General features: G+C 35.4%; 2 protein-coding genes across 2 annotated transcripts in view; one reads left to right on the forward strand and one right to left on the reverse strand.

The window, feature by feature from the left end:
• Positions 1-1,651: 1,651 nt before the first annotated feature.
• LOC140506074 (aldehyde oxidase 4-like) overlaps positions 1,652-15,454 on the reverse strand; it is a 120,231-nt gene continuing 106,428 nt past the window's right edge. Inside the window, exon 36 of the mRNA XM_072612832.1 lies at positions 1,652-7,433. The gene's annotated coding sequence lies outside the window, so the exon portion shown is untranslated. The remainder of the gene's footprint in view (positions 7,434-15,454) is intronic.
• Positions 12,709-14,023, forward strand: LOC140506075 (olfactory receptor 8D1-like). Its single transcript, XM_072612836.1, has one exon. The coding sequence runs from the start codon at positions 12,758-12,760 to the stop codon at positions 13,700-13,702; it is 945 nt and encodes a 314-aa protein (XP_072468937.1). The 5' UTR covers positions 12,709-12,757; the 3' UTR covers positions 13,703-14,023.

The following is a 15,454-nucleotide window of genomic DNA, read 5'->3' on the forward strand; positions in this document are numbered from 1 at the left end:
TAGGCACAGTTCTATAGCCTTTTGAGCATAGTTCCAAATTTTTCTCTTGAATGGTTGTATTAGTTCATAACTCCAGCAACTATGCATTAGAGTTCAATTTTTCCACACCCCCCTCCAGCATTTGTCATTTTCCTTTTCTGTTAACCAATCTGATAGGTGTGAGGTGTAATCTCAGAATTGTTTTAATTTTTGTTTCTCTAATCAGTAGTGATTTAAAGCATTTTATGTGACTATTTATAGCTTTGAATTCTTCTGAAAACTGCCTGTTCATATTTGTTGACTATATAGCAAGTGGACAATGGGTCTTATTTTATAAATTTTATTCAGTTCTCTAAATATTTGAGAAATGTGTCCTCTATAAGAGAAACTTGCTGTAAAATTCTTCCCCCTCCACTTTCCTGTTTTCCTTATAATTTTGTCAGCATAAATATTATTCTTGCAAAAGATTGTTTAGTTTTATATAATAAAAAATAGTTCACTTCCCATAATCCTCTCTATCTCTTATTTGTTCATAAACTCTTCTTTTAGGAAGGTATATTTTTCTATGCTTTCCTAATTTACTTGTGATACCACCCTTGTCTTGATATAGCATGAGATGTTGATCTATGCCTAGTTTTTGCCAAAATGCTTTCCAGTTTCCTCAGAAGTTTTTGTCAAAAATTAAGCTTTTACCCCCAAAGCTTGAATCTTTAAGATTATCGCAAACTATATTAACATGATCATTAACCTAATCTATCCCACTGATCCATCACTCCTTTTCTTAGCCAATATTAAATTGTTCTGATAATTACCCCTTTGTAAATACCATGTTAATAAATCCATTAAAAATTTTATTGAGCTAGGAAAAATGATTTTAAAAAACTTATTTGGAAGAACAAAAATTAAAGAATATCAAATGACTTAATGAAAAAAGTAGAGTAAGGAGGTGTAGTAGTATCAGATGTTAAACTGAAATATAAGGCAGTGATTTTCAATATCATCTGATATTGGCTCAAAATGAAATGGTGGATCAGTGGAATAAAGTATGTATGTAAAATACAGTATCAAAAGACTGTATTAACTTCCTTTTTGATAAATGCCAAATTCTAAGCTTTTGGGATTAGAATTCACTACCTGGTAAAAAAAAATAATCGCTGGGCAAACCAGAACACAACCTGGTAGAAACTAGGTACAAATCAGTGTCACAAACTGTTTACCAAGATAAAGTCATCATATATACATAACCTAGACACAAATGAAGAAATAATAAGTAAATTAGAGGAGTATGGAATATATTACCATTCAAAATTATGAATGAGAAGAATTTATGAATAAAAAAAGATAGTGTTGTGGGATATAAAATAAGTAATTTTCATTACATTAAATTAAATTTAAAATGTTTTTAAAAGAAATCCAATGAAGACAAAATTATAATTCAAATGTATAGAAAATATTAATAATCATAATTACTACAATATATAACTATATAATACTATATAATTAAATATTAATTTATATATTAATCATATTACATATATTACATAACATAAATAAAAATGAAATATGTAGAAAACTATGTCAAATGTTTAAGAATATGAATCAATACCCAACTGATAAATGGTCAACAGATATAAGCATCCAGTTTTTGCAAGAAAAATTCAAAGCTATATAGTCACATAAAAATACTTTAAATCATTATTATTAGAGAGTTGCAAAATTGAAACAACTGAGATATGATTGAAAATCTATCAGATTTACTAGTATAATAGAAGGAAATGATGACAAATGCTGAAGGGGATGTTGAAAAATTGAGAAACTAATACATTTTTCTGGTGTGGCCACAGTGAAGGGAAATGCCATGAAGTTGTAGGTTTTGCAAACAAAACTAATCTAGTCAACAACCTTGTATGCCTGCCAAAAGGAATGAAAGGCAAGCTCATGACAATGTGATTGCCACTTGCAGGAATGTGCCACACCACCATTATCAGTGCCTATGCTCCCACCATGATGAACTCTGTTATGGTCAAAGAAAAATTTTATAAAGACTTGGTGACCCTTATTATCAGTGTGCCAAAAGAGGACAAGCTCATTATTCTGAGTAACTTTAATGCTATAGTGGTTTCAAACTACAAGATATGGAAGGACTGGGAGTAATGGAGTTGGAAACAGCCACAAAAATGGTCACTTACTATTGAATACTTGTGCGTCTCATGACCTTCTCAACACCAGCACTGTTTTCCAGTTACCTAAATGCAGTACAACATCATGGATGCTCCCTCACAGCAAACATTGGCATTTGATAAAACTATGTGATTGTAAGGAGAAGAGACAGACCAGATGGAAGAGTGACAAAGGCAATGTGTGGCCTGATCATAGACTTATCCTCTCCAAGCTAAGTTTTCCCTTTCAACAAAAGCAAAGACTCCAAGGCAAAATGACTACCAGAAGACTTAATGTCAACAGATTAGAGTGCTTCTCTGAGTATGAGCAATTTGTTGCTAACTTGTGAGGACACTTAAGGCAACACACAGCTTGCAACAGTGGAGCAGAAAAGAAGTGAGCAGCTTTCAGAGGGCAGCCCCATATTTGCTCATCTGAGTCAGAACACAGCCATAAACACCAAGACTAGTTTGACAAAAATGAAAGGGAAATTCAGAAGTTGCTAAATGAAAAACAAGAACTCCACAGGGTTTACCAGTAGGATAGTTCATCCATCTCTAGGAAGGCAGAACCTAGTTCCATCAAAAGTAAAGTGCAAGTAAAGCTTAGAGAGATGCAGGATTCTTGACTGAATGAGAAGGCAGATGAAATTTAGCTTTATGCTGATAGTAACAATCCAATATAACAATCCAAAGTACTTTTGTGATGCCTTGAAGGCTATTTATGGGCCAAAGACCTATGGTGCATCTCAACTATTCAGTGCTGATAGAGCCACACTGATTAGTGAGGACATGATCCTACAGAAATGGTGGGAACACTTCCATAGTGTCCTCAATAGACCATCATCAATCATTTCTGAAGCCATTGTCCATTTACCTCAGGTTGAAGTCAATCCCTCTCTAGCTGAAATTCCAGCTGAAGAAGATGTTTTGAACACCATTAGACTCCTTCCATGTGACAACACATCTGGTACTGTTTCTATTCCACTGAGATTTACAAGGTATGCGAGGGGCATCCATTGCTCATACAAAAGCTGACTGAAATTTTCTGGGTTATAAGACAAGAAGAGGTTATCCCCCAGGAGTTCAAGGATACCTCAATTGTCCATCTCTATAAAGGTAAAAAAAAATAAATTTCCCTGTGATGATCACTTTCGTAGTCATTGCTGGCAAGAACCTTGCCAGTGTCCTCCTCAATAAGCTGATACTTCACCTGGAAGATGGTCATCTACCTGAAAGCCAGCGTGGCTTCAGAAAGGACCAAGGGATGGTAGATATGGTGTTTGTTGCCAGCAACTCTAAGAGAAATTCCAAGAGCAGAACAGAGGTCTGTAAACAATGTTTGCAGATCTGACAAAGGCCTTTGATATTTTTACTCATAAGGGTCTATGAAAAATTATGTCACAATTTGGTTGCCCAGAGAAGTTCATCATTATTATATATCAATTTTACAATGGCATACTTGTCTAGGTTCTCCATAACAATGATGTTCTCATGCTTTCCCAGTCACTAGTGGAGTGAAACAATGCTGTGTGCTACCTCCCATGCTTTTTAACATGATGTTTTCATCCATGTTGTCAAATGCCTTCAATGAAGATGAATACAGCATTAGGGTCAACCACTGAACTGGTGGTAAATATTTCAATTTGAAAAAACTAAAAGCCCAGACCAAAGCAGAGGGATTGTTGGTACATGATTTTTTGTTTGCAGATGATTATGCAATCAATCCAGCCTTTTAAACTGAGATGCAACAAAGTATGGAATGATTCTCTGCTTCTTGTCCTAATTTTGACCTAACAACTAAAAACAAGTGCTCAATCAGCCAGAACCACACCATCCATATATGGAACCATTGGTGACAACAAATGAAGAAATTTTGAATGGTGTGGATAAGTTCACTTACTTTAGCAGTATATTTTCTAGGGATGCACACATTGACAATAATGTTGACACTTGCATTACCAGAGCTAGCTCAGTGTTTGGGAGACTCCAAAGGAAAGTGTGGGAGAGAAGAGGTATTAGACTGATTACCAAACTGAAGGTCTACAGAGCCATGGTGCTGACCTCATTGCTGTATGCCCATGAAACTAGGAAAATACATCAAAGCCATACCAGGAAACTGAATCATTTGCATTTGAACTATCTTAGGAGGATTTTGAAGACCACCTAGCAAGACAAGATAGCTGACACTGAGGTCCTTTCTTAAACTAAACTGCCAAGCATTCAACTCTACTATAGAAAGCACAACTGACCACATTGTTCAAATGCCTAATGATACACTTCAAAAAGACTATTTTAGGGAGAACTTTCGCAGGACAAGTTGTCACGTGGTGGTCAGAAGAAGTGATACAAGGACACTCTCAAAGTCTCCTTGAAGAACTTTGGAACTTATTGTGTGATATAGGAGACACTTGCACAGGATTTCCCAGTATGGTGTGCCCTCATCAGAGAAGGTGCCGTGATCTCTGAGCCAAGTAGAACTGAAGTATCTCAAAAGAATGTGCAAACTTATGAGATGTGCAAATTTAAAGAATCCAATTCAAATGTTAACATGGACTATTTGTCCCTGACTGTGGTAGAACATTCTAAGCTTGGATTGTTGTGATCAGCCAGAGTCTGATGCAATGTAACTCGATTCTAACATAATGATGTCATTTTGCTCCTCTCTGAGAATGAAGGACAACAACAACATTTTACCTTGAACCACATTGTAATAAAGGCAAATACATGCCTTTGTTCTCTGTCACTGCTGATATCAGTGTCTGTCCTTCACACGTTACCTTTACATGCATAGAATCTCCCAGGTCATCATTCCTTATTCTCAGTTGAACTTGCATATTATACATTAAATAGCTTTAAGGCTCTGCTCTCACATCAGGATTATGGTGACTGTGGTCATGACTTTGGCAAGTTGAACAAGATTGCCTTTATGAACCATCCCAGTTCTCTGTGATTCAATGATTCTAATTTATTTAATTTTGTTTAGAAAAAAAGTCCTGAAAGCCGCTTGACTATTCTTCTCCTTTTACAGGAAACATTAGAATAAGTTAATTGGAGTCAAAGAGGAATTTGATTAGCTCCCCAGTACATAATGAACTTTACACATATTAAGCCTTTAAGAAATACTTGTTGAATTAGGCTCAGTTGAATGACGCACAAAGACATGAAGGGTTCCAGATCACTGTATTCTTCCCCTCCTTGGATTATTTTATATTTATTTATGGCCATATACTTTTTCCTTTTTCCTTCTTGAAGACAAAGTTTATTTTGTGTTTTGTCTTTTTGCAGCTGGTGGGGCAATGGATAAAGTGCTGGGTCTGAAATCAGGAAGACCTGACTTCAAATTAGGACTCAGATACCAGTGTGGGGCCTGGGTCCTTACCTCTTGACTTCTGCCCGCTTCAGTTTCTTCAGTTGCAAAATAGGAATCATAATAACACATAAATCCCAGGATTGTTGTGAGGATTGAATAAGATAATATTTGTAAAATTTGCAACAAAATAAAAAAGCCATTGCTTGGGACATAGTGAGTGCTAGAAAATGCTTACTACCTCCCTCTTTGTATTCCTATTATCTGCACATATGATTCATGCTTAATAAATATTTGCTGAATTATATTTAATTGAACAAGTTTATCTAAAAATAAACATTGGGCTTATGTAAAGAGTATTTTTTATCATACAAGTAGAAAAGAGAGGAAAACCTAAACAGTTGAACTTAATTGTGAAGCTAAGAATGGGGGTGTTTAAGAAATAGGATATATGCTCTGTAAGTAAACACTCTCAGTTCCTAAGGTGAAGGAAATAAGAAGAGTGAGCTGAGGGAACACCATATAGAAATGTCTAGAGAGATTCTCTGTTTATTTCTTCCGGACTCTAGGCCATACTTTCACCACCACACTTGACCTTGACTCCTGCTCCACCTACCAACAAAGGAGTTCAATTCCTCTCTAGACACCAGAAATGCTCATGGGAATATCATTAATTAGAGACAAACACACTCCCTGCAATTGCTTCTTTCCCAGAGAGATCAACCTCTGGAGTGAAGAAAGAGCAAGGACCAGAAATTCTCATTCATTTTCTTGGAGAAATTTTCCTTGAGATATTCATTAGACAAATAAAAATCCTTCTTTACCTGGACTAAGCAGCTCAGAGAAAAGGTGGTTGTTCGTCATGCCATGTTGTACCATGTTTAACATGGTAGTTAATTGAAAAAAAAGATTATTTTTATTTTGTTTAATTTGTTTTATCCTCTATTTTGTCAGGAATTTCCAACAATCCCACCCTTGAAGCATCATCATCAAAATCCTGTCAGTTGACAATTGCTGGGTCAATAACCTTTGTGAATTATTCTCACATTATAAGAGATTGAGGAAAACCATCATCAATACACTGATTCTTCTAATCCTGACAGGAATAAGGCAAGTAACCAGATTTCATATGCTTGAACTAAAAGGTGGTTGTGAAAGTCGTGAACTGAAGAGTGTACAGGGATGCCTGAGACACACACTGATGACTTGTTTTAACTTAGTGAGATGAGAATACCAGCAAGCCCCTTTCTCTACCCTTCCCTGTATATGCTTAGACGATGGAGAGAAAGCATGGGCCCACTTTCTTATTTCATTCACTCTCATTTTTCATCTGTCTGGAACCTACTTAGAGATATGCAGTTAGTATAATTAACGACACTTTATAATGGTAGTTTTTATAAATGCTGAATTCGTAATGACAGAATTCCCACTCTCCATGGCAAGTTGGTGTTTATTTTGTTGACGTTAAGGCATGTCAATTACAGTGAAGGCTTGAAACCACTATTCAGGTAGAAACGAAAGTGGACACAATACTCACACCTTGCAGAGACCTTGCCTGCTTCCTTGTCCTTCCCTAGGACTAAGGCAGGCCTTGATGGCAGGAACACAGACAGACATACTTCTCTGTGCCCATCACTACCTTGATGCAGGTAAAAGATAAAATGAAAGAGGAAACAAACATGCAAGTTTCCAAGTATATTAATTTATTCAGCAATACTGGCCAATTGCTCAAGAAACCGGGATGTAGCCTCCTCAGCTTTGACGCTGGACCCAGAATATGGAGTGAGACTGTTTTTTATGCATTAAAAACAATGAATCAATAGCATCCATGTAATGAACAGAAAATAATTAACTATTATACATAATTTGTTAACCTGATTTCTAACTGGAGAAACGATTAGGGACTTTCCACATTGGAAGGGGAAGAGTGAACAGGTATAATTCCCTGAAATCACAAAAAGTGTAGTCTCACTTTTTCCAAGTATCTGTAAACAATCAAAGGAACAAGGAAACAATAATTGATTCATTATCATGGGACCAGTTTTCAGACGAGACATATGAATTGCTTGAGAAGTATAATTGTGAGAAAACTCTTTGCATCTGTCTTTGAATCTGACCAGGTTTCTGGTTAGCATAACTGAGGTACTTTAGGTATGGTTGTCTATGCAACAGTGGTTGGAACCACTGGGAAGCAACAGCTTCCCAGACATGCAAGATTAGGTTAAAACAATGCAACAAAGTCCTCTCACAATTCCAAGAATTCAATAAAACTTTTTTTACAAGATAGAAATTGGTCTAGACCCACTCATTGTTAAATAGAAAGAGAACTGCACTAGCTGCAGAATTGAGTCACAAGACCAAATCAATGGGACTCACTCCATTCCCATTACCACTGGGAGTTCTAATCCTCTCAATTCCCTCAGTCTACCCTTCATTCTAGCTACAGATTTGACTCAGGAAAAGTCTCTTGGCTTTTTCTTGGTAGAAGTGAAATCCTGTGTCTTTTATTGTTTCAATTCATGATAGTCAGTGAGCTCCAGGGATTCAAAAGAATGAATTAAAATGCTAAATAAAACACTTCAAACGAGCTAAGTGCTGGGCTTGGGGGATACACTTTAGGAAGCTAAAACAGTACTTGCCTTCAAGGCATTTACATTCCATCAATGTAAGGCACCACATATTATAGGAGCCAGAGTCAGAATGAATAAGATAATCTGTGCATGGGATAACCTCAGAGAAGGAGAACAAGTGAATACTTTCTGGGGGCTATTCTTAGACTGATACGCTTCCCTTCAGGCTGGGTTTTATGAATGTAATTAAGGTTAAGGCTTGCCACACCAAAAGGCCAGAATCTACATATCAGTAACTATTTTTGCTGTTTTGTGGCATAATCATCTCATAGCTCCTACGCTCAGTGTATAGTTTGCATTGCAATTCTCTCAGTAAATCCTTAGACTTCCTAGGTGTGATGATAGCTCTTAAAAGACAAAAGTCATTCCAGTGTTAGATATTATTAGAGATCTTTCTCAATTCATATACTAAATTTTTGCTTAAAATATGCCCCATAAAACCCATTATTTTTATTTTTGTAATTTGCTTCCTCTTCATTCCCATTTGCTATTTCACTTGGTAATCTCATCAGTTCCTATTAATTCAATTATCATTCCTTTGATGATCATTCTCAGATTTGCTTATCTAGCCCTAATTTTTCTACTGATTTTCAGTCACTCCTCTCCAACTGCCTATTAGACATTTTCTACTGGATATCCAATAGACATCTTTAACTCAACATGTCCAAAATTTAACTCATTACCTTTTCACCAAACCATTTATTTTTCTGAAAAAAAAAAAAAAAAACCTTCCCTATTAAGGACACCACTGTCTTTGTAGGCACCCATGCTCACAACATAGCTTTCATCCTTGACTCTACATTCTTTTTTACCTTTATACCTAGTATTTTGCCCATGCCTGTATATTTCACCTTTGTAACTTCTATCACATGTTCCCTCTTCTCTTTCTTTCACCACCCTGGTAGAGATTTTCATCATCTCACACCAAAAGCAATTGCAATAGTCTTCCTGTCACAAGTATCTCCACTCCATTTCATCCACCACCCCATTTTCAAAGTGGTCTTCCTAAAACTGATTGTCACCCTCCTACTCAATGTACTCTTGTGGTTCTCCATCACTACATCACTCCCAGAATCAAAGTCTTTCATAATTGCCCCCAACTCCAGTATTCATATACTTATATAGTAACACATGTTCTTTGATCCAGTGACAATGGCCTCCTAGCTATTCCTTAAATGACACATTCCATCTTCTCAATATCATACTCAAAATAGTAATGATAATATTCAAAAGAATAGAGATTTCCAAAAGTTATCAAAAGAGAATTACTCTGAGGAGAGGAGAAATATTCAAGGACATTAGGAAATAAAGAATTATTAATTTTTTAAATGCAATATTAAAAGATATATTATTATACTAACTGTATGTTTTAACTGTATGAGGTTGAATACCTTTGCCCAATACTGGTCTAAGTTAAAAAGAAACTGTGTGACAATTAAAAAATTCAGAGAAATAGTTTCTGGGTAATTTAATAATTTTATCAATTATTGCTATCATGCTTATTAACAAAAGGATGGACATTAGGCCTTCTTCCTAAATCAAAGACCTCTCATGGTGGTGTTCTTATATGAGCCCTTTGAAGAGCATATGTTCCTGAGGGGCATCAATCAACTCTGATTCTTTAACACAATGAGAGGTGGACCATATTCAAATTAAGGTCTTGGGGTATATGACTTGGCTCACCCACATCTTGCTCACAGAGATTTATCCATTTCCATATCACCTGTCTGACAAAAAGAGGAATCAATACTTCCCCAGACCTGTCTGAGCAAACCCAGTGAGCAGGAATACACCCATTGGTTTAAACCTGGAATTTCTTTTACTGTCTGATTTACTGTCTAGATGTTGGCATGAGTAAATCTTTAAGAGAGATGTCCCATATTACTTGGTTTCTGAATGAGGAAGTATAACATGGATAAAACTTTGTTACTGAGTCAATAGTTAGCTGTTAATTGCAAGAGAGAAATATTCATTTTTCACAGCTATAATCTTAGTCCCTGAAGGGAATACCCAAAGTGATGGAATTACAGTCTTCTGAAGTATTGATTTACATGTTACATAACAAAAGGAAGGTGGGGTTTTGAGGATTTGATTGATTTTACATATGTTTATGGTTGTAGTTACACATCATTATCAGCTTAAGAGGAGATAAGTGAGGGTTGAGATATTCATACTAATTGCTAAAAATCTTTGCCTATCAGAAGTTATTAGAGTTAAAGAATGGTCTTAGAAAAATCACTTTATAATATTTTTGTTTCATTAGATTGTTGTATCATAAATTTAGAGCTGGAAAGGAATTTGGAGCTCATCTTGTCCAACTCTGTCTTTTACAGATGAGGAAACTGAAGCTCTCAGAGGCTAATTAATTGTCCAATGTCACGCACGTTGTAAGTTGCATGACTATGAATTTGAATCCAGGTCCTTCACTGAAGGTCTTTCTAAGACATTGGATTTACTCAATGACTTTCACCCTTATTAGACTGGAAACTTGTGAGCTAAAAGACTGGCTCTGTTCACATGGGTTATGTTTCATTCCTTGCACGTAGTTGGTGCTTAATTAAAACTTGGTTGACACTTTTTATGTATATTTCAATAATATCACCTGTGCTTTACAGATACGGGCTGCTGAATTTTTTTTTTTTTTTTGTCAAATGAAGGAGCAAAAGAATGAATGAATTTTAGAGTGCATAGCAGGGAATACCAAATTAGTTTTGAAAGGTACATACCTCAAATTATGGATGACTTTGATTGACAGACAGTGGTAATTGAAATTTGCCTAATGTACACTATAAAGTCATTAATGATACTCAAGAAGAGTAACAACTTGACAAGGGCTATACTTAGGAAGTTTATTCTGGATGTGATACGAAGGATTTATTAGGAGGGAGAGAGAGAGATTAGAAGGAAAGATCAGCAATAGACTTTTGTAATAGTCAAGAAAAGTGATCATTTAAGTTATATTCTGTTCTTTTTGAAGATTTACTTTTTTTGAGTTGAAATACTTTTATTTTTTTTTTTAGCTTTTAACATTCATTTTTATAAGATTTTGATTTCTAAACTTTTTCTCCCTCCCCTCTCAACTCTACAAGACATTATGCAATCTGATACTGTTTATATATGTACAATTATATTAAGTATATTCCCACTTTAGTCACGTTGTGAAAGATTAATCAGAGCAAAAGGGAAAAACTACCAGAAAGAAACAGAAAATAGTGTTCAGCTTCTATTCTTATGGGAGCAATGAGAATTTCAAAATGAGCGACACAGTGACATAGAGTTATGGAAACCAGGGTTCAAACCCATATGTGATATGTACTAAATTTGTGACTGAGGAGAAGTTACCCAATTTCATAGTGCCTCAGGAAATGTAAAAAATTTTCACATTAGTTACTTGTTCGTTTTGTCCCTAGCAATCCTTCACAGCAATAACTTCACATCTCTGTACAGCTCTCAGAAGGGGTGGAATGGAGGGGAACTTTAAAAATATTTAATTTCCACTTTTTTCTGTGACTTCATCAGTTTCTGGAAAAAAAGTATGAAATGGAACTTGCTTTTTTGGAATATGATGCCCTTATTTTTATAAAGTATTTTGCTGATAAATTTGCTTTTATGTCATCTACAATTTGCAAGAGAACTCTTCCTCCTACCCCCTTCAAAGAATCATCACTTGTCATAGAAATGAGAGAAAGAGACAGAGGAAGGGAGAGATAAATTAAACAAACAAAAACTTTAAAACACCCAGTCTGGTTCCATACTAATAGTTCCCACAAATGCAAAGAAGATGAGTAGGCACTTTCTCAGATTTCTTCTTTGGGGCAAACTTGGTCATAATAATTTCGCATCAATCAGTTGCAGTAATTTTATGTTTGTTCTTTCAAACATTGTTGTGATCGTTGTGTATGTTATTTTCCTTATTCTTCTTACTGAACTCATTTTGCATAAATATACTTTTTCCTCTGGCATGCTGTGTTCAACATAGTCATGGTACCTTGCTCTTAACTGCTATATTATTATTTTACATTATTATGATCTTGAAACTTGTTATTCTTGTGTCTTGAAGACATGACTTTTGGATTTCTCTCCTTTGAAAATGATCAAGCTATCACTTAGTTTATGTTTCCTGAAATGTAGAAACTAGATTCTTTTCTTTCTCACAATTTTCAGGAAATTCAATAGTTATAAATTTTCTCTCTTTGATTTCTTCTCTAGATCTGTCATGATCATTACCATTGCTTCTAAATCTTTCCATTTGAGGAATTTTAAGGTTTTCTTATTTGCTTATATTTAGTGATTCTGTCTTCCAGAAAAATAAATTCATATTATATGCATTATTTTGTTCTATCTTCACCTTGTTGTGAGATTTCTTAATTAGATGGAGTTCTTTCTTTATTTCATCAAATTTGTTTTTATTGTAGACAGAATTTATTGTGTTGGTATTGATTGATTATAGGATATTTAAACTTTTCAGATCTTAGACATAGATACTATGATCTAGGGCTATATTAATACTTCAGGAATACATGTAGAATACATAGTGTCTACTCTTTCTGTTGCATTCAAGAAGAAATTACATCATTCATGAGATCTTAGGACAGCGGATACTGGCAAATAGTCATCTCTGTCTCCTAACATTGTTTTTTTCCATCTTCACAGATTCTCACCTCTACTTTCAGAGGACAATGGAAACAATGAATTATTCATTGGTGACAGACTTTATCCTTATGGGATTAACAGACCAACCAGAACTCCAGCTTCCCCTCTTCTTACTCTTCATACAAATATACATTCTAGCCATGATGGGGAATGTGGGCTTGTTCCTACTTATTAAGATCAGTTCTCAACTTCATACCCCCATGTACTATTTTCTCAGTAACTTGTCCTTCATAGATCTTTGCTACTCCTCTGTCATTATCCCCAAAATGTTGGTGAGCTTTATATCAGAGAAGAACATCATCTCCTACTCAGGATGCTTGACCCAGTTCTTTTTCTTCTGCACTTTTGGTATTGCTGACTGCTACATGCTGACAGCCATGGCCTATGATCGTTATGTTGCCATCTGTAGCCCCCTGATCTATAACACTGCCATGTCCCAGAATATCTGTTTCCTGCTAGTGGCAGGAGTGTATGGTATGGGGGTCTTTGGAGCTATTACTCATACAAGTGGTCTAGCCAGACTGTCCTTCTGTGGAAGCAATGTTATTAGTCATTATTTTTGTGACATTCCTCCCCTTTTGAAGCTCTCCTGCTCTAGCACCTTCATCAATGAGCTTTTGGTGATATTTCTGGTTGTGATCAACTCATTGGTAACCACACTATCTATACTGATCTCTTATGCTTTCATTCTCTCCAGTATCCTCAGGATACATTCTGCTAAGGGCAGATCCAAAGCCTTCAGTACCTGTGGATCCCACCTGGCATCTGTGTCTATCTTGTATGGCTCCATCATTTTTATGTACTGTCAACCTGCATCAACCAGCAACATTGCTCAGCAGAAAGTGTCCTCAGTAATCTATACCACAATCATTCCCATGCTAAACCCCTGGATCTATAGTTTGAGGAACAAGGATGTGAAGGATGCACTGAGAAAAATCAGGAAGGACTGGAGAGTCTCCTGGGGCACATAGTACCATTAAAAGTCACTGAGATCTTAAATTTTCTGCTTCTACACAATAGTGATTTATTTCTTTTGAGACACAAGTTAGATGTGAACAACATTTAAAGTTGGGAAAGATATAGTTTTCTTGTTAATTTCCCTTCCTTACTTGTCTACTCCTCCTACCCAGCTCCCAACAATTTATGTCATCAAGGTTCTTCCTCACTAGAATATCCTAATGTAATATTCCACTCATGTCAGTCTTCCATCAAACCACGTCTTTCTCCTAAAATTTACCTGTGCCATATCTCATTGTCTAATATCTCTATCTCAGATTGCTGACAGGACTAGATAACAAGCTGACCAACTGCTCCTTCCTAAAATGAAGTACTGAGAATTGATTGAACCCTGAGGTTCAATGATAAGAGAATAGAGAATTATACCAACTCTAAAGCAGAAATCACATCACAGGGATTAGTATTGTTCTCACATTTAGATTAATGGGTTTCAGTTACATATCAAAATTAATGTTTCAATTCAATAAAATTTTGGAAGCTTTCCTGAGTGTTGAAGTAACTCTATCTTGATCTAAGTTCCTCTGGGGTCAGTCTAGTGCTAAAAAAAAAGTTAAGATAATTCTGATTTAGAAGAATAAAATGTTGAGAAAATCAAAGGAATTAATGAAAAAATGAAAATGAAGACTGTTTGGCAGCATCTTATCTTAAACTATAAGGCAGAAATTATCAAAACTATATGTTACTGACTAAGAAATAGAGGGGTAGATCAATGGAACACTGTTGACATACAATTTATAGCATCAAACAAATATAGTAACTGTTTTTGACAAGTAGTGACTTAAGATCACAGGATTAAGGATTAATTATTTGGTAAAAATTGTTGGGAAACCTGGAAAATAGTATGGCAGAAACTGGGCATAAACCAATATCTAACACCATTTGCCAGATAAGGTCAAAATGGATACATGATCTAGTCACAAAAATAGATGTCACAAGAAAATTAGAAGAACATGGAATATATTATTTACAAGACTTGTGAATAAACAAGAGACAGAGAGCAAGGTTAAGTGTAAAAGGGATGGTTTTGATTATGTTAAATGAGAAGGAAAGCAGAAAATGGGGATGGGGGTGGATTTTAAAGATAGTTTCTCAGACAAAGGTTTCATCTCACATATATAAAGAACTTTATCAAATTTATAAGCCTACATGTCACTCCCCAAGTGATGGTCAAAGGATCTGAACAGGCAGTTTTCTCAAGGAAAAAATCAAAATAATTTATAGTAATAATATGAAAAATGCCCTAAATTGCTATTGATTAGACAAAATTAAAACAATCTTGAGATATCATTTTACATGTTTCATATCAGCCAGAAAGAATTAAAGGAAAAGTGACAAATGTTGGAAGAGATGTGGAAAAATAGGGACATTAATTCATTGTTAGTGGAATTGTGAACTAGTCCAAACATTTTGGAGAGCAATCTGGAATTATGCCAAAAGGGTTGTTTATATCCATTTATCTTTTGACCCAGAAATAGCAATACTTAGTCTATTTCCAAAGATGATTAGGGAAAGGCGGAAGAACCTATATGTTCTAAAATGTTTATAGCAGCTCTCTCTGTCGTGACAAAGACCTAGAAATTACAGGGATGCCCATCAATTGCAGAATGGTTGAACAAGTTGTGATATATGACTGTGATGGAATTCTACTGTGCTATAAGAAATGATGAGCCCAATGATTTTAGAAAACCATGGAAATATTTGCACAA

This window comes from Notamacropus eugenii, chromosome 5 (assembly GCF_028372415.1).
Source record: "Notamacropus eugenii isolate mMacEug1 chromosome 5, mMacEug1.pri_v2, whole genome shotgun sequence".
Taxonomy (NCBI): Eukaryota; Metazoa; Chordata; class Mammalia; order Diprotodontia; family Macropodidae; genus Notamacropus; species Notamacropus eugenii.

Bases quoted from the DNA above. Each gene is read 5' to 3' on its own strand.
- LOC140506075 (XM_072612836.1), top strand. From the start codon at position 12,758: ATGGAAACAATGAATTATTCATTGGTGACAGACTTTATCCTTATGGGA.